Source organism: Muscardinus avellanarius (genome assembly GCF_963383645.1).
Source record: "Muscardinus avellanarius genome assembly, chromosome: 1".
In the NCBI taxonomy this organism is placed as follows: domain Eukaryota; kingdom Metazoa; phylum Chordata; class Mammalia; order Rodentia; family Gliridae; genus Muscardinus; species Muscardinus avellanarius.
In genome coordinates, this window is record NC_137786.1 from 178,053,149 (window position 1) to 178,078,250 (window position 25,102).

The 25,102-nt window shown below is 40.0% G+C and overlaps 1 protein-coding gene across 2 annotated transcripts in view; it reads left to right on the forward strand.

Moving 5' to 3' along the window:
• Positions 1–25,102, forward strand: part of FCHSD2 (FCH and double SH3 domains 2) — a gene marked incomplete at both ends in the record, with an annotated part of 242,205 nt that overhangs the window by 204,998 nt on the left and 12,105 nt on the right. For both annotated transcript variants that reach the window (XM_080700168.1, XM_080700169.1), the window contains 3 exons: positions 3,195–3,299; positions 11,112–11,273; positions 21,338–21,475. In XM_080700168.1, the coding sequence (XP_080556294.1) occupies positions 3,195–3,299; positions 11,112–11,273; positions 21,338–21,475 (405 nt within the window). The remainder of the gene's footprint in view (positions 1–3,194; positions 3,300–11,111; positions 11,274–21,337; positions 21,476–25,102) is intronic.

Below are 25,102 nucleotides of genomic sequence, written 5' to 3' on the forward strand. Positions count from 1 at the left end.
TATTTTTCAGTGTTAGAATTAGTTAATGCATTAATGAAAGAAAAGTACATAGAGGTTTAAATATTAAGAAAGGGCACATCATTATTTATAGATAATATGATATTATACTCCAAAAACTAAGACCCAGCTATGAATAAGAGTTCATTAAGGCAGCTGGGTGTGGTGGCACACACATGTAATTCCTGTACTTGGGAGGCTGAGACAGGAGGATTGCAGGTTCACAGCCAGTCTCAGCTACTTAGTGAGGCCCTCTGCAATTTAGTGAGACTCTGTTTCAAAATAAAGAATAAAAACATAATGCTGGGGGTGTAGCTCAGAGGTAGAATTCCCCTGGGTTTCATCCCCAGTACCATAAAAAAATTAAAAATTAAAAAATAAAAAATAGGGCTGGGGGTATAGCTAGGAGGTAGAATACCCCTGGGTTCAATCCCCAGTACCACAAAAAAAAGTGCATTAAGGTATTGAACAAGCAGATATAAGGCGTTTTGTTTGTTTTGTAAATCTTTAGTTTTTAGGGGCTAGAGATCTAGCTCAGGGGTAGAGCGCTTGCCTAGCATGCATAAAGCCCTGGATTCAATCCCCAGGACCAAAAAAGGAGAGATTTTATTTTTCTTATTAATCAGCAATAATAAATAACAAGAAAAGGAAAATATTTAACAAGAAATATATTTTAATAGTAATAAAAAGACAAAAAAAGTGACAAAGTGGATGAGAGAATATGAAATAGAAATACAGATGGCCAGAAACATATGCAGTGATCCACTTTATTAACCAGAGATCTGAAAATGAAAACAATAAGATAATTTAAAAATATCATATTGGCATAATTTTAAAAATTCGCAATAACCAATGTGAGTAAAATGTAGGGGAGAACAAGTACAACCTTGTGGAAATAATATGGTTATATCTACTAAAATTAAAAGGTACAGTTTTCACTTTTATGTTTTTATCTTAAATAAATAATCCTGTATAAATTCAAAGAGTCAAAGACCAGGTTCTTTGAACAGTACTATTTTATACTGTTGAGAAGTTTTGAAATTCAAATAGCAATAGAGAGCCGAGCGTGGTGGCGCACGCTTAAAATCCCAGCATTCAGGAAGCTGAGACCAGAAGATTGCAGTTCGTGGACAACCTCAGCTGCTTAGTGAGGCCCTCTGCAACTTAAGCCCTGTTTCAAAATAAAGAATAAAAATTAGGACAGGGAATGTAGCTTGGAGGTCGAATGCCCCTGAGTTCCATCCCCAGACATGCAAAAAACGAAAACGAAAAAACTTAATAGCAATAGAGTCAGAGTAAATAAAATATGATAAAGTTAAATTCTTAGATCTATGAATTAGAGAGAATGAGGTCAGTGTACAAAACATGAAAAGGTTTCTTAGAAACATTGAGGTGATAATATATCTTATTTCACTTTTTTAAGCAAACCTTTCTGTTTAGGCTTTTGTATATATATAAATGTGCAAAAGTGAGCTGGGTATAGTAGCACACACCTATAATCTAAATACTTTGGAGGCTAAAACAGGGGGATCACAGGTTCACAGCCAGCCTCTGCAGCTTAGCAAGACTCTGAACTTAGTGAGACCCTGTTTCAAAATAAAAAGTAAAAAGGGCTGGGAATGTAGCTCAGAAGTAGAATGCCCTTGGGTTTAATCCCTAGTACCAAACACACACACACACACACACACACACACACACACACACAAATGGTTTGGGAAAATACATATAAATTGCATAAATTGATGGGACAGGGACAGTAGTTATCTTGGCGTAGAGAGCCCATGGTAGATTATGCATTATTTTTGTGTTATTGCAGTTATTTTTATTTTGCAATAATAATTGCATGTAATTTTATTTATTTATTATTTGTGTTGTACTGGAGATTGAACTCAGGTGCATTCTACCTCAAAGATACACCCCTAGCCCATTTTATTTTATTATTTGGAAACAGGGTCTCACTAAGTTACTGACAGCCTCACTAAGTTTCTGAGTCTGGCTTCAAACCCATGACCCTCCTGTCTCAGCCTTCAATGTACTTGGAGTACAAGCATGCCCCACCACACCCAGCTATATTTATGTAATTTTTAAAAACTAAAGGTATGCATATTAAGATGTATATAATTATTCCAGTATCAAGTTCTTGGTTTTTACACTCTACTATAGGGTGTGGAACTCACTGCTTATCCACGATTTTACTTTCCAAGGTTCAGTTGACCTGAGGTCAACCATAGTCCAAAAATATTAAATGGAGAAGTCTAGAAATAAACAGTTCATATGTTTAAAAATGCACACTATTTGGAGTATCATAGTGAAGTCGCACTCCCTCCCACCCAGGGTTGAATTCTCACTTTGTCCAGCGTAGCCACACTCTATACTGGACCACCTGAGAGTCACTTGTCAGCTATCTAGAGTACAGATCTACTGTTTCAGTATTAGAGTGCTTGTGTTCAAGTAACCCTTTATTTTACTTAGTAATCATCCCAAAATGCAAGTGTGATGATGCAAAGGAGATGCCAGGACATAAAACTTGGGAGGACAGATTAACTGATAACTATGGGGCAGTGTTACAGTGCCTGTAAGAAAACACAGCAAATACAGAGTTCAGTGCTTTCCGTGGTTTGAAGCATCCACTGGGGTCTTAGAATGCATCTCCAAAGGAGAAGGGGGTACTGCTGTATACTTATATAAATTGTTGGGGGAAAGGACTCTTACCAGTTTTGTAACTTCCGTGAGTCTGTATTTTCATATCTCTTTAATTAAATAAGTACATGAAATAAAGGTTAAAAAAATCATGGAGCAAGGGAGAAAATGGATCATAGGAGGAACCCTAGACGAAGAAGGAGAAACTATAGATGAGCAAATAAGGCGACCTAACTGAGTATAAGTAGGGGAGGAAAATTCCCTAATGTATATGGTCCATTAACAAGCGTATCCAAATTAATCAGCAAGCCAAACATGGGAAGGAGGGCGGAGGGAGGGAGTGGGGTGGCAATTGGGGAAGGGCTAAATGAGTGACGTGTGCATGTACGCCTCCACCATCTTATACTGCATTAAGAAATATGACTACAACGCACCAATAAAATTTTTTTTAAGTAATGGATTTAGTGCTAAGACCTTTTGGACCATCAAAGTAGTCACTTAAAGGAGAGAAAATGAGAAGAAAAAAATCATCGTTATTTTCCTGTTTTCTTTGGTAGGTTCTGAATGATCTGGAATGTCATGGAATTGCTCTGTCAGAACAAAGCAGAGCAGAGCTGGAACAGAAAATAGATGAAGCTAGAGAAAGTATCCGTAAAGCAGAGGTAAGGTGGTCTCTAATTGTGGCATTTTGCCCAGCTCCAATCACTGTCACCGCTCTGATAAACACCTTTGAAATTGAGTTCCTCCACCTGTTAAGTTGAAGATGATTCACTGTTTTCGTCTGAGTCCACAGTAGTATTTATTGAGTACCTACTTTGTAGAAAGTACACACACACACACACACACACACACACACACACACACACACAAAACAAAAAGGCTCTGATTTTAGTCACAATGAAGATACTAATTTTGAATTTTGCACAAAGTAAAGTAATCAGTTACATTAATGGTAGAGCAACTGATTTTTGTAAATTTATTTATTTAATTTTGGTGGTACTGGGAGTGGAACCCAGGGGCTTTTCTACTTCCAGGCTATACGCCCAGACCTAATTTTTATATTTTAATTGGAAACAAGTCTACTAAGTTGCTGAGAGCCTCACTTAAGTACCTGAGGCTGGCTTTGAACCTGTGTGATCATCCTGTCTTGAACCTCTGTGGTCATCCTGTCTTAGCCTCCCAAGCACTGGGTTACAAGTGTGGACCACCACACCCGTTTGATTTTTGTAAATTTAGAACCTAAAATTCTCCTCCATATGAATGGTCCCCTGGATCCTGGGTTGTGAACTGAGATACTGGTTAAGAAAGGGAGGGGGAAGATTATAATAGTAGATTTTGATCTTTTTTGGAGTCCTGACACATTTTGAAGGTTGTATGAAAACTATGAAGCCTCTCCCACATTTTGGGTAGACTGTTCAGAGCTCATAATACCCAAAGCGAATAATACTCCCTGCCCTAGAGGCGGGAAAAGTTGAAATGAGAGCAGAAGAAACTAGCAAAGGGTGGCCAGGTGTGGCGGCACACACTTATTATCCCAGTACTTGGGAGGCTGAGACAGGAGGATCACACAGGTTCGAAGCCAGCCTCAGATACTTAGACTCTCAGCAACTTAGTGACACCCTTTTTCAAATAAAAAATATATATACAATAGGTCTGGGAGTGTAGCCTGGAGGTATAAGGCCCCTGGGTTCAATCCCCAGCACCACCACCACCCCCAAAAAAAGAAGAAGCAGAAGAAAGAAACTAGTAAAGGAGAAAGACACAGGGTATAGTTTAGCAGTTGTGATTGTAATAGGTTTTTCTGGGCATTGTGGCAGTTGCCTGTAATCCCAGTACTTGGGAGGCTGAGACAGAAGGATTGCAGGTTTGAGGACAACATGTAGTGAGGTCTCAGCAACCTAGTGAGACCCTGTTTCAAAATAAAAATTAAAAATAGGGCTAGGGGTGTATCTCTAAGATAGAATGCCCCTGGGATTCAATCCCCAGTACCACGCGCACACACACACACACACACACACACACACACACACACTCACACACAGGTTTTTATAAGGAAATGTCGTAGTAAGTAAACTAATTGTAGTGTATGGACCAGTTCATGGAAAACTTGTGCACACATGTGTGCATTTATCTACTCAGCTGCAACATGGTGAAGGGATATGGAGGTAAACATTAAAAAAAAGGACTGAGACTGTCCAGCTCTGAGAGCAAGTAAAAGAGCAGTGGTGAGACACAGGTGGTTATTACCAGTGAATGGCATTTGATGCATCAGAGAAATGGGACTAGCAGAGTAATGACATGCCATCAGAATTTTAACCAAAAGATGAAGGTAGCCGGGCATGGTGGCGCACGCTTGTAATCCCCGCGCTTGGGAGACGGGGACAGGAGGATCGCGCAGCTTCGAAGCCAGCTTCGCTGGCTTAAGAGACCCTGTTTCCAAATAAAAATATAAAATAGGGCTGGGAGTGTAGCCCGGAGGCAGAAGGGTTCCATCCTCTAGTACCACCAGAAATAAATAAATAAAGGTAGGAAGGAGGCAGGCTTGAGTTTGGTACTGGGAAGTACTTTTTAATAGTCAGAGGCTCCTAGTGGTAGAATAAGCATCCCTGGGACATAGCGCAGCACTCTAAGTACTCCAGACTCTGGGTCAGCATCTGCCAGGGACTTTATATAAGGAATTCTGGCACTGATCGAGAGCTAATCGAAACTAGCAATTTTCACACACCCCTTAAGAACTCAAGAGGCTTTAAAAAAGTGCTCCAGTGGTTGTGGGTGAGGGAAAGGCAGCATAAGCAAGCACAAGGAATATGAGTTTGTTTTTGGTGCGGCCCCACAGAAGTGATCTGAACCAGAACACGTTTGCTGTCTGCCTGCTACAGAGAAGCCCTCATACACCCCACCTCTGCTTCGTTCCCAGCATAGTGTGACCCGCAGCCTCTATAATGAGGTGCTGGGGTGAGCAGTGAATAGTCGTTTTCCTCTCAGAATTCAGGGTCACGGCTGAACCATTACCCTAGGGTGCTGGCCAAGTACTGTTGGCAAGCCTTGCTAGTTTGCAGCACTGGCTTGTGGTAAGAAGATATTTTCCTATTATTCTTTCTCCACACTCTGGGTGAAGCCAGTGTCATGGCCTTAGCAGAAGAGGAGTGATTATTTTGTTTCAAGCCTCAAAAGTTTTCTGAAGGATATGTTCTTATATTTTCCATTCCAAGAGTTCATACTTGGTGTCACCAGCTGGTACCTTCGCTCCACCAAACCCCCCATCATTAGTAGTAGCAGTATTAGCTGTCAGTCACACAGGCAGTCTTCATTCATTCTAAATGGCCTATTATTTCCATGAGTATGCTAAACTATTTGTTATGCTATTTGTTAGTTTAAAAGTAAAATCATAGCTGGGTGTGGTGCTGCACACTTGTAATTCCAGCATTTAGGAGGCTGGCACAGGAGGATCGAGGTTTCTGGACAGCTTCTGCAACTTAGTGAGACCCTGTTTCAAAATAAAGAATAAAAATTAGGGCAGGGGTTATTGTTCAGAGGTAGAATACCCCTGGGTTCTATTCCCAGTACCATAAAAAAAAAATCAATCAATCAAAAAAATAACCAGGCATGGTGATGCATACCTGTGGTCCCAGTTCTTAGGAGACTAAGACAGATCATAGGTTTGTGACCAGCCTTAGCAACTTAGTGAGACTTTGTTTCAAAATAAAAATAAGAATAGAGCTAGGGATATAGAACACATTTGAATTAAATCCTTAGCACCACACACACACACACAAAAGTAGTAGCCTAGAGTGTTAACAACATTCAAATGTAGCTGGGTGTGGTGGCATATGCCTCTAAATCAAGGACTTGGAAGGCTGAAACAGGATCAGAGGTTAAAGATCAACCTCAGCAACTTAGTGAAACCCTGCTTCAAAAATAATAAATAAATAAATAAATAAATAAACAAACAAACAAACAAACAAACAGGGCTGGCAGTGTAGCTCAAGAATAGAATGTTGCTAGGTTCAATTCCCAGTACCACACACAGAACACATTTAGATGTTAAATGTAATTCCTGTGTAACCACACTGAAAATGATGGCAATATACACATAAACACAAAACGAAGTGAGGAAGGACTTAAAACCTTATACACTGAAAAAATCAACTAAACCCAAAAGAAGACAGTAATGCATGAAACAGGGACAAAGAGAAGCTCTAAGGCATATACAAGAGAGTGCCAAAGGTCTGGCTTAGGACAGAGCGCCTCAAGAGGTGGCATGAGAGGAGGCATCAGCAGGACTCCAGACCCAGGGCCTCTCACCAGGAGCTGCCAGTGGGCTCTGCTTGCAGAGTGGTGCAGCTTCTGATACAGATCCGGAGGCAGCAGCACAAGCAGAAATTAATGAAATTGAAAACAAAAAATTCTAGACAATCAACAAAACAAAAGCTATTTTTTGAAAGGATAAATATGCTTGGCAAGCCCTTAGCCAACCTATAAGAGAGAACAGATGCAAATCTCAAGGATAGGAGATGAAAATGGAGATATCACCACAAATAATGTTGAAATCCAAGACATTATTAGAAACTATTTTATGAAACTTATACACCAACTGAGACAGGAGGATCGTGGTTCTCAGACAGCCTCAACTACTTAGTGATGGCCTTTGTAGTTCAATGAGACCCTGTTTCAAGATAAAGAATAAAAACATTAGGGGTGGGGGTGTAACTCAGAGGTAGAATGCCCCTGGGTTCCATCCCCAGCACCGCAAAAAAAACAAAAAAAAACAAAAAAAACTTATACTCCAATAAAATAGAAAACCCAGAAGAGACAGGCAGAGTCTTAGACACCTGCAACTTACATAAACTGGACCTAAACAGAGAAGACCTAAACCAACCAATAAGAAGCAATTGAAACAATAAAGGGTCTCCCATCAAAGAAAAGTCCAGGCACAGAGGGATTCCATACTGAATTCTACAAGACTTTCATAGAAGAATTAACTCCAATGCTCCTCAAATTATTATGCAGAATAGAAGAAGAAAAACTACCAAATTCATTCGATGAAGCCAGCATCACCTTAATTCCTAAACCAAGTAAGATACCACAAGAAAAGAAAATTAAAATAGCAACGATGCAAAAGTTCTCAGTAAGCCAGGCGTGATGGCACAAACTCACATGATGGCAGGAGGGTTGCAGGTTCGCGGCCAGCCTCAGCTACTTAAGTGAGGCCCTCTGCAACGTAGTGAGACTTTGTTTCAAAATAAGTATAAAAAAGCAGGGCATGGTGGTGCAGGCTTGTAATCCCAGTATTTGGGAGGCTGAGACAGGAGAATCACAGTTTGAAGACAGCCTCAGCTACTTAGTGAGGCCCTTTGCAATTCAGTGAGACCCTGTTTCAAAATAAAGAATAAAAAATAGAGCTGGGGATGTAGCTCAGAGGTAGAACACCCCCTGGGTTCCATCCCCAGTACCGCCAAAAAAAAAAAAAAAAAAAAATTATAAAAAAAATAGGACTGGGGGTGTAGCTTGGAGGTAGAATGCCCCTGGGGTTAATTCCCAGTACAAAAAAAAAAAAAAAAAAAAACTCAATAAAATAATACCAATTAGTATTCAAAGCTACATCAAGAAAATAGTTCATCATCATAACCAAGTAGTCTTCATATCAGGTTCATATCAGGGATGCAAGGCTGGTTCAACATGTGCAAATCAATAAAAACAATTCATCCCATTAATATAGCTAAGATAAAGAATCACATGATTATCTCAATAGATGCAGAAAAAGTACTTGACAAAATTCAACACACTTCCATGATAAAAATGTTGGTGAATTAGGAATATAAGGAGCCTACCTTGACATCATAAAGGCTGTATACAACAAACCCAAAGCTAACATCATTATAAGTAAAAAGTGACAGAATTTCCCTTAGGATCAGGAACAAGACAAGGATGTGCACTGTCCACTTCTATTCAGCATAGTGTTGAAACTCTAGCTTCAGCATTGAGAAGAAAGGGACCAAAGGAATACAAATAGGAAGCGAAGAACTGAAACTTTTTTGAGGATGACATGATATTTTACATAGAAGCTCTAATAAACTCACTCAGAAGACTTCTGTAGGTGATAGTTTCAGCAGAGTAGCAGGATACAAAAATCAACCTATGAAAATCATTATCATTCCTTTACATCAATTATGTATCCACTGAAAAAGAAGTACAGAAAACAATTCCACTCACAATAACCTCAAAAAAGATATAGTACTTAAGAATAAATTTAACCACAGAAGTGAAAGAACACTACAATAAAAGTTATAAATCACTAATGAAAGAAATTGAATAAGATTTTAGAAGATGGATATCCTGTGCCCTTGAATAGGCAGAATAAATATAATCAAAATGGCCATCCTACCAAAAGCTATCTACACAATGCAATCCCTATCTTAACAATATTAAAACTTTCAGTTCATGAATATATGTCTCCATTATTTAAACATTTTTAAAATTTCTTTTATAATAGTTTATAGTTTATTGGGACATAAAGGTCATAGATATAACTTTATTGGGACATAAAGGTCATAGATATATTTAGTTTAATCCTTAAATCTTTTTTTTTTTTTTTTTTTTTTTTTTTTTTTTTTTTTTGGTGGTGGTGGTACTGGGGTTCCTGGAAGCCCTTCTACCTCCGGGCTACACTCCCACGGGCTACACTCCCAGACCTATTTTTTTTTTAACTTTATGTGGAAACAGGGTCTCTTAAGCCAGCGAGGCTGGCTCCGAACCAGCGCGATCCTCCTGTCTCTGCCTCCCAAGCGCGGGAATTACAAGCATGCGCCACCATGCCCGGCCTAATCCTTAAATTTTATGTATTTCATGCTATTGTAATTTTTTTCAGAACTGGGATCAAACCCAAGAGCATTCTACCTCTGAGTTAAATCCCCAGCCTTATTTTATTTTTTATTATGAAAGAGGGTCTCAAATTTACCATGCACTGGCCTTGAACTTGCAATCCTCCTGTCTCAGCCTCCCAAATATACATGTGCACCACCATTCTCATCCATAAAATGAAAAAAAAATTATGGTACTGGCAATTGAACCCTGGAGCATTCTACCTCTGAGCTACACACCTCCAGCCCTATTTTATTTTTATGTTGGAACCAGGTCTCACTAGGTTACTGAGAGTCTCACTGTTTGTTTACACTGTCTTTGAACCTGCAGTCCTCCTGTCTCAGCCTCCCAAGTACTGGGATTACAAGTGTGCACCACCATACCCAGCTATAAAATGAAGTTGTTGGGTTTTTGGTTTTTTTGTTGTTGTTGTTTTGTTTTGTTTTGTTTTTGCAGTACTGGGGATGGAACCCAGGGGCATTCTACCTCTGTGCTACACCCCCAGCCCTATTTTTTATTCTTTATTTTGAAACAGGGTGTCACTGAGTTAGTTGCAAAGGGCATTGCTAAGTAGCTGAAACTGTTTGCAAACCCAGATCCTCCTGTCTCAGCCTCCCAAATGCTAGGATTACAAGCATGTGCCACCATGCCTGGCTTATAAAATGAAATTTTAAAAATAAAATTTACACTGTGATGGTAACCATAGTAACCTAGTGAGACCCTGATTCAACACAAAATATAAAAAGGGCAAGGGATATAACTTGAAGGTAGAATACCTCTGGAGTCAATCCCCAGTACTACAAAAAATGGTGTTTTTGTTTTTGTTTTTGCAATTATGTAAAATTGCAAGCTACCTCTGAGCTATACCCCTAGCACTATTTTGTATTCTTTATTTTGAAATAGGCTCTCACTAAGTTGTGGAGATCCTGACTCAGCCCACCCAGTACTAGAAATACAAATGTGTGCTACCATGCTCAGCTCATAAAAAAAAAAAAAAATAACAGTTGGTCAATTCTATACTCTTGACACTCTGGAGTTGTAGAAGTTTTTAAGCAAGAGGTCATACACAGACTATGAAAGTTGGATTAAAGAGAAAAAGAAAAATCTCAAAAGCTGGTTTAGAAGGCTACTGAAAATGTTGGATTTCAGGGTTGGGGTTAGGATTAGGGAAAAGAAAGCAGACTTTATGGCACACCAATCTTTCTTTTTCGTAGGTTGTATTTGATGTGTCATCAGTCTGTGCCCTTGTCAAGATACAAGTAAGCCAAGGGTCTGGGGTGTAGCTCAGTGGCAGAACACATGCTTAACGTACCAGAGGCTTTGAGTTCAATCCCCAGCACTGCCCCCATACACAACCACACAAATCAATCAGTACAATAAAAACCACAAGCCTGCCGACTGCCATCACCCGCAGGCCAAAGATCTGCATTTGTGTTCATGTTCTCTTTCTTGCCTCTCCATCTACTCCTCTCTGCAGGTGAAATATTACCATCCATGCCATGGAAGAATTGCTGGTGAATGTCAAGATTGTTTTAAGTAATGAATGGGGGGAAACTTAATCATTATGAGGGGGAAAGTGCCTTGATTTCTGACCATGTTCTTGGTCTTCTTAGATAATTAAGCTGAAAGCTGAAGCCCGGCTGGACCTGCTAAAGCAGATTGGCGTTTCTGTAGACACGTGGCTGAAGAGTGCCATGAACCAAGTAATGGAAGAACTGGAAAATGAGCGGTGGGCCCGTGCCCCTGCCGCAACCAGCAATGGCACATTACACTCGGTACGGTTTCTGTTGTTGGATCTGATGGCCTGGCTTTGACCAAAGGATGTTCTTCTTTGATTTTGTAGCCAAACTTAGCCAGAACTTTAAAAGAAAACATAATGGCTTACTAGTGGTTGGTGTTTTTCTCTTCAGCCTATCACTTGATTTAAACTTAGTATAGAAAAAAGAAAACAGAGGCTAAAAATAATATTTTGGGTTTTTTTTAAATGTGCAATTTTAAAAAACATTAAAAAACGAATGTCTTCTCCCAAACTCATCATTCTATTCATCGAGTAAATATGCTCTAGAAGTAGTAAAATAGAAAACTTAATCTAGTGTTTCTGAAGTTCTCAGAGGTCTTCTCTAATGAAAATTAAAATAAATATCCAGAGTTTAAAAAAATCTTAAACAAGTGTGAGCCAGGCATGGTATCAGATACATGTAGTCCCAGCTATGCAGGAGGCTGAAGTAAGGGGGGGAAAAAAGTGTGAGCAGTCAGTCTAAAGGTAACTTCAGCTGGAGCCAGGCGTGGGTGTGCATGCTTGTAATCCCAGCATTCGGGAGGCTGAGACAGGAGGATCACAGTTTGAAGACAGCCTTAGCTACTTAGTGAAGCCTTTGCAACTCAGTGAGACCCTGTTTCAAAATAAAACTGAAAAATTAGGCTGGGAAATCTCAGAAGTAGAATGCCCCTGGGTTCCATCACCAGTACCACACAATATAATAAATAAATAAAGATAACTGGGCATGGTGGCACATGCTTGTAATGCCAGTGCTTGGGAAACTGAGACAAGAGGATTGCAGGTTTGTGACCAGCCTCCTCAACTTAGGAAGGCCCTCCAAAATTTAAGGAGACCATGTTTTCAAATAAAAAATAAAATAGGCCTGGGATTGTAGCACAGATAGAGAATGCCCCTGGGTTTAATCCCCAGCAACACACACAAAAAGTAAATAAAGGTAACTTCAGTTCCCATGGCCTCTCATACTCAAGGAAACAGTGTAGATGAGGTTTGACACAAGCTTAAGTTTTTTACTTCATGTCCAGGGCTCTTTCCATGCTGGTGCCATCTGGCTCAATAATAGTTTATCACATTAGAGATCTGAGAATTGGAAAAGTTCCGTGGTTTCCCTAATATTCCTAGGTAGGTATATGACACATACTGGTCAGACCAAAGTAATTCCTGCTGCCACCTCCCGACCCATCACTATCCTCATGTTTATTTTTTACTGGTATTTATCATAGTTTGTACTTATCTTCTTTGTTTTCTTTTGTTTATAGTCTGTCTTGCTCTCAAAAATGTAATTCTTGCTGGGCGTGGTAGCACACACTTGTAATCCCCACGCTTGTGAGGCTGAGACAGGAGGATCGCGCAGGTTCGAAGCCAGCCTCGCTGGCTTAAGAGACCCTGTTTCCAAATAAAATAGAAAATAGGTCTGGGAGTGTAGCCCGGAGGTAGAAGGCCCCTGGGTTCCATCCCCAGTACCACCAAAAAAAAAAAAATGTAATTCTTATATCTTCTTACTTTGCTGCTCTACACAGCAGAATACCTGGTGCATAATAGGTACTTAATAAATATTTGCTGAAGGAAGAAAAGGATGGATGGATGGATGGATGGATGGATGGATGGATGGATGGATGGATGGATGGATGGATGGAATGGCAGCAAACTTAAAAGCTAACTCTGATTTTCCAAGTTTCTACTGTATCTACTGTAATGCCTCTTTATAAGTCATGTCCTTCAGAAACAAGAATCAGTCAGTTTTAAAACATTCCTGGAAGATTTGTCAGTTTTTTTTTTAACATAGTTTGATTTTCTAATGAGCATATGCTTACACACTCAAAAAGCATTGTGTGTGGGTGTACATTTTAAAGAAATATGATCTATTGAAGATTTGTTTTTATTTCTCTGTTAATGGTAATCCATCCTGAGGAGAGGGGATGCACATCTCCCACTTGACTTTGGGGTTAAAAGAGTTTGTCATGTTTTCATTAGAACAAAGTTGCTTTGTGCCATAGAATACTGCTTCCTTTTGCATCTTTTAAAAAATTATAAGTCCTATTGGCTTCAGTTGGCTCTGTTGTATAGTTTATGATGATAGGATTCCAGGCACAAACTTGCATTGGCTTCTACAGGCAGCACCATTTCCAACCAGTCAAACCCATGATTGTCCTTGGGCTAGCACCTCTTATGATTAAATCACCTGAACAGGCACTTGTCACCTGACTTTGTGTTACTTCTCAGACAAATTGAAGATGAACAAGACTTGATTCTAAACTCAAAGAGCTTTAAAGCTGGGATTAGATAGACCTTTATAGATCTTCGTGACATATGGCAATATATGACTGGGCCACTGTGTGGCAAACTTGAAATCACTGACTTCTAACTCATCACACATCTTGGGGGGAAAAAATTTTCCTGGATTTCTTGTAGAATATTAGGTTAAATTATGCAAGATTTCCTCCAATTCCTGAATCCCATGGTTCTATGAAATGCTATCAGGAAAGCTCATTACTAGCTAGAAGAATGAGGAAGAAGTGTGCCCCTTAAAGGAAATGTCATTTGAGATAGTCCTTGAAGAATTTTAACAGGATACAAAGAAGAAAAGCTTCTGGGTGTGGAGGAAGGCTCCAGAGACATGCAGCTAGAAGCACGTAGACATCACCTCATCTAGAGACATGGCACAGCCTCTCTGATGGCTGTTTTGCAGCCTCATCCCACATTTCCTTCCATCTAGTCACTCTTATGGAGCCTGTATCTTTCCTTTTTCAACCAAGAGATCATATTTTGTGGAAGATCTGCTAACATTAATAAAGGAGGTCAGCGCAGTGTCACATGCCTCTGATCTCAGTATTTGGGAGGCTGAGACAGGAGAATCATATGTTCAAGGCCAGCCATAGGAACTTACTGAGATCCTCAGCAACATAATGAGACCCTGTTTCAGAATAAAATATAAGAAGGGCTAGGGGTATAGCTCAGAGGTAGATGGTCTCTGGGCTCAGTCCCCAGCACCAAAACTAAATAAACAAACACATGTTTAGAAGAGATTAAAACACAAAATATCATATCTTAATGAGACCCCAATATTTCATTAACCTGCTTCTTTTTGTGTGTGCAGAACTAAGAATGAAGCCCAGGAGCATTCTACTTCCAAACTACACCCTCAGCCCTATTTTTTACTCTTTATTTTGAAACAAGGTCTCACTAAGTAACTGAGGCTCTCAGCAAATCACAATCCTCCTGTCTTAGCCTCCCATGTACTGGGATTACAACCATGCATCACCACGCCCAGCTCTTTATTCTTTATTTTGAAAAAGGGTCTCACTTAGTTGCGGAGGACCTCACTAAGTAGCTGAAGCTGGCCATGAATCTGCAATCCTCCTGTCTCAGCCTCCCAAGTGTGCCACCACACCATCTTCATTAACCTGCTGTTAAATAACAGCTTTGAAATAATTTAGAGAGAATTGTATCTCATCACACTGACAGCTATCTGGCAAAAGAACATGTAGCAGAAATACACATTCTGGCCACCAAATATTTCTTCCATTATACACGCCAACAAAAGCATTAGTCATCTGGAAAACGCAGTTGGTACTACTGTTAGACATTAACAGTGTAACTGAAAGTGCCTTATGAAAGATAAATGTTTCTTAAATTTAAAGTCTATTTACCTTATAGAATAAGGAAAGAACTATACTAGGGTATTAATTGTGCCTTCTGTCTCATGCTGTGGTGTATAGGATTGGGAGAAAAAAGAAAACAAATTCCAGAATAGAGCAGCATTGCTTAAAAGGAGAGCAGTCTCGCGATGCTCAGTTGATTGGCCCCTGGAGCCTGCCCAGCTCCCTGTCATTGGACTGCTGCCAGGGACCCAGTCAGCCTTTATGTCACTCACCCCCTCATGCCTTGCCTTTCTCAAACCCATACCCAGTCTATACATAACTTTGAAAGTTAGATTAATTTTATAATAGACTTGGAGAACATTATGTTAAGTGAAATCAGCCCAGCACAGAAAGAGAAGGGACATATGTTTTCTCTAATATGCCCAAACTAGGGAGTATTAGGGATACCAGAGAGACTCCAGATAATGGAGGGATAATCTCAGCAAAGCTAGAATGGAAGGATAGAAAAGGAAGACGGCTGAGGTTGATTAATGGAGGAGTTACATCTGAATATATGTAAAAGTATGAATATAGCATGGTTAATCTGGACACTCATTGTTGGGAGGGGGAGAGGGCACCAAGCACAGTCTAAATGTAAGACATTTTCAATATGTTCCATAAAAATTAAAAAATTAAAAATTAAAAAAATAAAACCACAAAGTGGATTTCATTTTAAAAAAAAGTCAGATTACTGAGTCAGAGATCCATAGTTCTTTGTTTTAGATTTTTATTTTTCTCCTTAAAATTTAAAATTGGAGCTGGCACTGTTTACATGACTATCATCAGCTACTTCCCCCAGTGTGTGTGTGTGTGTGTGTGTGTGTGTGTGTGTGTGTGTGTGTGTGTGGTTTTAAGGATTGAACTCTGGGGCATTCTACCTTTGAGCTACACCCTTACCCCTATTTTTTAATGTTTTTTATTTTGAAACAGAGTCTCACTAAGTTACAGAGGGCCTCACAAGGTTGCTGATTCTAGCCATGAACCTGCAATCCTCCTGTCTCAGCCTCCCAAGTATTGAGATTACAAGTGTGCACCACCACATTCAGCTTCCCCAACTATTGTACAAAGGCAAATGACAGTTTATTTTGCTGAATAGCCTCCCTAAGAATATGAGGATTTGCAGACTTGCATAGTAATAAATTCTGACTTAAGTCATAAAGACCATGCTGCATTAATACGACAGTTGAAATGGCCAGCTATGGTGGGGCACACCTGTAATTCTAGTACTTAGGAAACTGATATAGGAGGATTATAGGTTCACAGCCAGCCTCAGCAATTTAGTGAGGACTTCCACAACTTAGTAAGACCCTGTTTCCAAATAAAAAATAAAATAGGGCTAGAGTGTAGCTCAGAGGTAGAATGTCCCTGGGTTCAATCCCCAGTGCCAGCCTCAGCTACTTAGTGTGGCTCTCAGCAACTTAGTGAGATCCTGTTTTCAAATAAAGTATAAAATATGTCTGGAAGTATAGCCCGGATGTAGAAAACCCACCCCCAGTACCACCATAAATAAATAAATAAATAAATAAATAAATAAATAAATAAATAGCAACAAGATTAAATTTTTTACCTTTGAAATGGTAGTTTGGTTTCCAGCTACCTCACACTACCTAAGAGCCCTTGCATTCCAGTGGGCTTTGTTTTCGTCATATGAAAAATCTCTTTTTTGGCTGGAGCTATACTCCCTTGCAAAGAAGTAATTATTTTTAATAATGAAACAAGTGTAAACTATTGAAAATAATAGAATATGCCTGCAAAAACCTTACTTACTTTCATATTTACAGTATTTCCAAATGGGCAGTGGACTTTATTGAACTAAACTCCATACTCATAAAGAGCCCACACTTTTAGTAAAACTAACATTTCAAATTCCTGGTAACATCAGTTTAATTCAACTCAGTAAGCATATATTGAGCTCTTCTTATGAGACCTTTTGCGCTAGGTACTGAGATTTACCAAGCTAAAAATGTCTATTAATGTCCAAAAACTGAGAGAATTAGCCTTACCCCAAGACCAAAAAGTAGGCATTAAAGATGGAGAGAGAGCCTGATGTGGTAATCTAGTACTTGGGAGGCTAAGACAGGAGAATCATGGGTTCAAGGACAGCCTCAGCAAGTAGGTCTCAACCTAGCGAGATCCTGCTTCCAAATAAAAGTAAAATAGAGCTGGGAATGTAGCTCAGAGGTAGAATGCTCCAGAATTCAATTCCCAGTACCACAGAAATTTAAAATAACATAAAATAATAAAGATGGCAAGAGCCAGGTATGATGACTCACATTTGTAATCCCAGTACTTGAGAATCTGAGATAGGAGGATTGCAAATTTGCCTCAGCAATTTAGCAAGACCCTCCCCGGCAACGTGTGAGACTCTGTTTCAAAATAAAAAAATAAAATAGGGCTGGGGCTGTAGCTCAGAGGTAGAATGCCCCTGTATAAATAGACACAAGGGAGTACTACCAAGCTACAAAAAAACTATGAAATCCTGCCGGAGCTTATGACAACATGGATGAACCTGGACATTATATCAAGTGAAATAAAACAAATACCACATGATCTCACATAAATACATGGAAGCCAAAAAAGTTAATTTCATAGAAGTAGAGTGTTGCATGGTGGTTCCCCAGACTAGGGGGAGGGGGAGATACTGGTTAAAGAAAACATAATTACAGTCAGATAGGAGGAATAAATTTCAAAAGACCTTTATGCAGCAAAGTAACTAGCCCCCTAAGGTACTATGAGCATTAATGATGTTAAACTATTTTTGGAAAATGTAAAAAAGTTGGATATTATGTGTTCTCACCACAAAAACTGTGAAGTTTACTAAGTGTGTGTGTGTGTGTGTGTGTGTGTGTGTGTGTGTGTGTGTTGGTTCTGGAAATTGAACCCAGGGTCATTCTACCTCTGAGCTACACTCCAGCCTTATTTTATTTTTTATTTTGAAATAGAGTCTTGCTGAATTGCTGAAGCTAGTCTTGAACCTGTGATCTTCCTGTCTTAGCCTCCCAAGTGCTGGGATTATAGATGTGCACCACCATTCCAGCTACTTGTGACATATTTAGTCTAATGTTCACTGTGATTATTTCTCTGTCCAGATGAAGGTCAGAAGTTCTGCTAGTCAGTTTTTTGTTGTTGGTGGTTTTTATGGGTCTGGGGATGGAACCCAGAGGCATTTGACCTCCAAGCTACACCCCCTGCCCTATTTTTTATTCTTTATTTTGAAACAGGGTCTCACTGAGTTGCGGAGGACCTCACTAAGTAGCTGAGGCTGTCCATGAACAGCGATCCTCCGGTCTCAGCCTCCCGAATGTTGGGATTACTAGCATGCACCACCACGCCCATCTTAGTTTTTAAGTTGCTGCCTTCTTCCATATTGGGTATTACCAAATTCTTTATGTTCTTCCTGCCTCATTAAAACAACTAATGGTAACGATTTATTAAGTGCCTCCTATGTACCAAGGATTTGTTAGGGGAGTGTGTGTTACTGGGAATTGAATCCAGGGGCATTTTACCGCTGAGCTACACCCCTAGCCCTATTTTATTTTTTATTTTGAGACAAGCTCTCACTAAGTTGCTGAGAGTCTGAAAAAGTTGCTGAAGCTGGCCTCAAATCTGTGATCCTCATGTCTCAGCCTCCCAAGTACTGGAATTACAAGTGTCCATCACCATGCCCAGCTGTGCTAGGGATTTAAAATATATTACCTCACTTAATTACTATGAAACCCCTGTGAAGAATTAATTATCTTTATTAGAGAGGTGAGGTCATTGAAATTAAGAAGTTACTCTGTCCAGGTCACACAGAAAGTGTGGGAGTCAGCATCCAGACCCAAGCTGGCCAGACCCTGTATACCATGACATGCTGTGAGGCCGCTGAAGCCCATTGAGGGTTGTTTTGCTGAGTACAGGAAAGCAGCCACTCAAACCAGCTCACAAAGACTCTTCTTATCTGCTCCTGGCAGTAACGTTAAGCATTTTTATGACATCTAAGGAAGGAAAGCTCTTAGTACAGCTTGAAAAAATAGTTCTGATTGAAGTTCTGTCAAGTGACAGGAAGAAAAAGAGATTGAGTCCTTAAAAGACAGAGGAAGAATGTGATTTTAGAAATGCTGGATTTGTACTCAGTGGCCCAGGCCTGTGATCCCAATCCCCAGGTATTGGGATTACAGGCTCAGACAGGAAGATCACAGGTTCAAGGCCAGCCTCAGCAATTTAGTGAGGCCCTGTTTCAAAATGAAAAAAAAAAATAGGGCTGGAGGTATAGCTTAGAAGTAGAAACACCCCTGGGTTCCATCCCCAGCACATCAGAAAAGGAAAAAAAAAAAAAAAAAAAGCCGGGTCAAGAAAACATTTTAGCAACTAAGAGAGTGGAAGAACCTGGATGTGGTGGCGCACATCTATAATCCCAGTATTTGGGAAGCTGAAAGAGGAAGATTGCAGGTTCAAGGCCAGTCTCTACAACTTAGCAAGACCCTCAGCAACTCAGCAGGATCCTATTAAAAAATTAAAAGGGGCTGGAGGTATAACTGAGAGGTAGAACAACCCTGAATTTAATAGAAGAGGATAGCAGTTCTCAGTTTCACGCAGCCTCAGCTACTTAGCCAGGCCCTTCGCAACTCAGTGGGACCCTGTTTCAAAAATAAAGTGACTAAAAATAGGGCTGGGGGTGTAGCTCAGGTACAGTGCCCCTGCGTTCCCTCCCCAGTACTGCAAAAACAGAGAGGGTGGGGGGAGGAAGAAGGAAGGAGGCAGGGACGGGGGCTGGGGATGTAACTTGTTAGTGGAGTGCTTGCCTCACATGCACAAGACCCTGAGTCTGATCCCCAGCACAAGGAAGAAAAAAAAAAAAATAGGGTAGAAAAGGAAAAGGAAGAAATTCCTCTGGGGTGACGAGCTTCGAGCTTCGGGAAGCACTGCAGCAGTGCAGAAGCGTGTGTTGCAGTTTCTGCAGCCTCTGCTCCTTTCCATGAGAACCAATAAAATGAACTCAAAATAGAGGGGGAAAGGAACGATTAGTATCCACCAGTGCTGCCAAGATACAATGTTTTGGATGGATTCCCAGTGCCAAAGCAGCATGTTAACATTTTATATATATTTTTGGAAATTTGTCCATCTATGTTTTTATAAATGTATGAATGTTTTGTTTTACTTTTTGTAATAACCACAGTTATTTCAAATGTCTCTTACCTTCCTAGAATATTGAGGCAAGGTCTTCTAAGTGTATAAAATATATATTTAAATTTGTTTTATGGAAATTTCTAGAATGTTTTATGGAAATTTCTAGATTCTTATCTTTTGTATGACAGTGTCCGGTTGGAAAACAATAGAATCATAAATCTGAGATTTGAAAGGTCAGCAACAACTAAGCCTATTTTGCCACTGACCTAATTGACCATAGATGAATAATTGTAAGATAAGTCACAAAATTACCTCTTTTAGCTGTGGAGAGTTTTCAGCAATAATTGTAAATGAACATGTTTCAGGGATGTGGAGGCAATAACTGTGGTGGACAAAATGTAGTTTATTCTTTTGAACCTCTGCAGTTCTATAGAATTTTATTAGGAAGGCAGCAATTTTAAAAATCAGTTTTAAAACATTAGTAGTAAGCCAGGCATGGTGGCACAAGCCTGTAATCATAGTATTTGGAAGGCTGAGACCATGTTTCAAAATAAAAAGAACTAGGAAAATAGTTCGGAGGTAGAATTCCCCTGGGTTCAGTCCCTGGTACCAAAAAACAAAGATAAAACGCATCAGTGGTAATTACTCAAGAGAAATCCATTTATACATTAATAAGTCGAATTTGGCACATTGTACCCAAGGATCTGCTCTCCTCTCCCACCTCCACAGGCCCCTGCAGATAAATGCTTCTTATATATTTGAAAGACATTTTACTTTGACTTAAAAATAATTTCTACCTTCTTATGACATGAAAAATGTCATAAGAATATGTCAATTGAAGGTATGTTCTATGTCAATAGAATATGCCTAAAAAAACTTTACTTACTTGTATATTTACAGTATTTCCAGATGGGCAGTGGACTTTATTGAACTAAACTCTATACTTACTCATAAAGAGCCCACACTTTTAGTAAAACTAACATTTCAAATTCCTGGTAGGATCAGTTTAATTCAACTCAGTAAGCATATATTGAGCCCTTCTTATGAGACCTTTTGTGCTAGGTACTGAGATTTACCAAGCTAAAAATATTTGTTAAGTTAATGTCCAAAAACTGAGAATAGCCTTACCCCAAGACCAAAAAGCAGGCATTAAAGATGGAGAGAGAGGCAGAAGTGAAAGCAGATTGTCATGTCTATGTACAGTTAAATAGCCAAATTAATGTTTTGAATCATTGAGATTTAAGTATTTTTCCTGTTTTCAGCCATTTTCTTGAAGTAAGCAAACTAGCCAATGTCTTCTAATTTCTCTCAGCTTAATGCAGATACCACCGAAAGAGAAGAAGGAGAAGAGTTTGAAGACAATATGGATGTTTTTGATGACAGCAGTTCCAGCCCTTCTGGCACCTTAAGAAATTATCCACTCACCTGCAAAGTTGTTTATTCCTACAAGGTTTGTATTTCTCTAAGATATTGCTAATATTAAATTGTGACAACTCAAGCCAGGAGTGATGGTGTACACCTGTAATTCCAGTACTTGGGAGTCTGAGACAGGAGGATTGTAGATTTGAAGCCAGCCTTAGCAATTTAGATTGTTTCAAAATTAAAAAAAAAAAATTAAAAATGTCTGGGTTTGTAGCTCAGAGGTAGACTGCCCCTGGTTTCAATCCCCAGTACCAAAAAATAAAAAATAAAATTGTTGCAACTCAAGCCAAGCTTGGTGGTACATGCTTGTAATCCCAGCATTTGGAAGGCTTGAGACAGGAGGATCACGGTTCTTGGACAGTCTCAGCTACTTAGTGAGGCCCTTTGCAACTCAGTGAGACCCAGTTTCAAAATAAAGAATAAAAAATAGGTCTGGGGGTGTAGGTTGGAGGTAGAATGCCCCTGGGTTCCACCCCCAGTACTGTAAAAATTAATTGTGGCAACTCCAAGGATACATGTAACTCTTTCTCACACTACTTAGCATAATGTTGGTGTCCAGTAAATAACTGAGGCAACATAGCAAAATGATAAAGAGTTCAGGCTCTGACATCAAACTGCTTGGGTTAAAATTCTGACTCACACCAGGTTTGATGGCACACGCTTATAATCCCACTACTTGGCAGGCTTAGACAGGAGGATCATGGGTTTAAGGCCAGCCTTAGTGAGATCCCAGCAACTTAGTGAGACCATTCTTCAAAATAAAAAATAACAGCATTCGGGAGGCTGAGACCAGAGGATCGTGGTTCACGTACAGCCTTAGCTACTTAGTGAAACCCTTCACAACTCAGACCCTGTTTCAAAAATAAAAAAACTAAAAATAGGGCTGGGGTGTAGCTCGGAGGTACAGTGCCTCTGGGTTCTGTCCCCAGTTCTGCAAAAATAAATAAATTAATTAATTAAGCCGGGCATGGTGGTGCATGCTTATAATCCCCACATTTGGGAGGTGGAGACAGGAGAGTCACGCAGGTTCGAAGCCAGCCTTGCTGGCTTAAGAGACCCTGTTTCCAAATAAAAATATAAAAAATAGGTGTCTGGGAGTATAGCCCAGAGGTAGAAGGGTTTCCAGGAACCCTAGTACCACCAAAAAAATAAAAAATAAAATAAAAATAAAAATAATAAATAATAAATAAAAGCCAGGCATGGTGACACATGCTTGTAATCCCAGCATTTGGGAGGCTGAGACAGGAGGATTGTAGTTTGTGGACAGCCTCAGCTACTTAGAGGCTCTCTGCAACTTAGTGAGACCTCTTTCAAAATAAAAAGTAAGGGCTAGAGCCAGACACAGTGGCACACACTTGTAATCCCAGTGCTTAGAAGGCTGAGACAGGAGGACTGTACAGGTTTGAAGCCAGACTCAGCTACTTAGTGATGCTCTCAGCAACTTAATGAGACACTGTTTCCAAATAAAGTATAAAATAGGTCTGGGAGTATAGCCCGGCGGTAGAAAAGCCCCTGGGTTCCGACCCCAGTACCACAAAAAAAAAAAAAAATTGGGGCTGGAGGTATAGCTCAGAGGTAAGATGCCCCTGGGTTCAATTCCTAGTACCACAAAAAATAAAATAAGTGAATACAAATTTAAAAAGTAGGTATTGGAGTGTAGCTCAGAGGTAGAATGCCCCTAGGTTCAATCCTCAGTACCACAAAAATATAAAAAAAATAATTGTGTCTTACTTCTTATGAACCTATGACCTTGCACTAGCCCCTCAGTGCCTGTGAGCCTCCATTTCCATGCATATGTGTTTATATATTTATGTGTATATATTTCCTATATCGTAGGAATAGTATAGGACTGATATGAAGATTGAATGAGATCCTACTTTTATAGCACAGCACTTGGCACAGGGCCTGGCATCTAATATAGAAACACTTCCTCTCAATTGCCTCCTTGGGGTAAACCCTCTACTAAGATAACCCTCCAATTTGATATCAAAGGAAGATTGTTTTTAAATCTTTGTCTTTCTACCCTCTCTTTGTTATCCATATGAAGCAGAGACCTGTATAATAGGTGCTAGAACTTCCCAGCCTGGTTTGGTATAGGAGCTCTGTCTGTCTCACCCTGCCCTGCTTTCCTGTTAACTTTGTACTCAGCACAGAGTAACTGAGTTTCACCTTCCCAGTTCCTCCTTCCTCGCCTCCAGAACATACCCTCAGTCTGCTCACTCTTCACCATCTTCACTGCTGCCGTCATGGTGTAGGCCATTGCTCTGGTTACTGTAAAGTCAGTGAACTCTCACAACCAACCAGTCTCCCTCTTCCACACTTGCTTCCCAACCAGTAATTCTCTACCCTTCAGCCATAAGTTTGTTTAACACATAATGGAGATGATGATATTCTCTTTCCAAAAAGCCTTCTCAAGCTTTCCTTCACATGTGGGTAAAAAACAAAACCAAAAACTTTCCTCCAATCTGTAACGTCCAGCCTGATCTAGCCCCAGCCCATCTCCCCAGCTTCATGACAGATGTCCTCACCCCTCAGCCGCTAGACACACATTAGCCACCCTGCCATTCAGGCATCGGACACACAGGCTCCAACCTGACTGCACGTTGCACTTGCTACACCTTCTGACTAGAGCTGTTGCCCCCAAATCTCCACCAACTGCCCACTTGTTTTCATTGTAGCTCAGCTCAAACAGTGCCTCTGAAGTTCCAGGCAACCACATAACCAGCTTCTCAGTCACTACTCTCTACCCCATTGCCTGTTCTATTTACCATGCGGTCATGTATCACTATCAGATATTATATACTGTGAGTAATTGTATGTGCTATACTTCTATATGACTGGAAGCACAATAGGTTTGTTACACCAGGATCACCACAATGTGAATAAGTTGTTGCACTGTGATGCCACGATGGCTATGATGTCATTAGGTTATAGGAATTTTTCATCACCATCATGGTCTCATGAGACCACTGCACATGTGCAGTCCTGACCAAAATGTCATTATATTGTGCACAACTGTGCAGCTCTGATTACCAGCCCTATTTAATCTTACTTGTTCTCATATTTCTTTCCTGGCTCCCCACTGAGAGTCCATGACAGCAGAAACTTGGTTGCTGTGTGTCTTGAGCACCTGGGATAGTAGATGCACTTAGTCTTTAGTAAATATGGAGTTAATAAGATGAATTATGTAGCCAGGCATGGAGGCATATGCCTGTAATCCCAGTGCTTGGGAGGCTTAGACAGGAAAACAGCTTCAGCAACCTAGTAAGACCCTGTTTTAAAACAAAAAAATAAAAAGGGCTTGGTGTGGCTTAGAGGTAGAATTTAATCCCTGAGTTTAATCCCTGGTACCAAAAAAAGTCATATAAAAGAAGGCATGGACAATGAATTCTTCTCTGACCCCCAAACTGATGAAAATACTCATGGGAAAGAATAATGCTAAGGAATAAGAGCAGAGAGAGAGAGAGAGTCAAGGAAATCAACTATCGATTACTGGGGTCCCCACCAACACCCGCCCTATACAGCCAAAAATTGGCAGTATTTACTCCTCAGTATCAGTGATCCCAGCCAAGCCAGTACTGGGGAGGCTGAGACAGGAGGATTACAGGTTTGAAACCAGCCTCTACAACTTAGCAAGGCCCTCAGCAACTTAGAC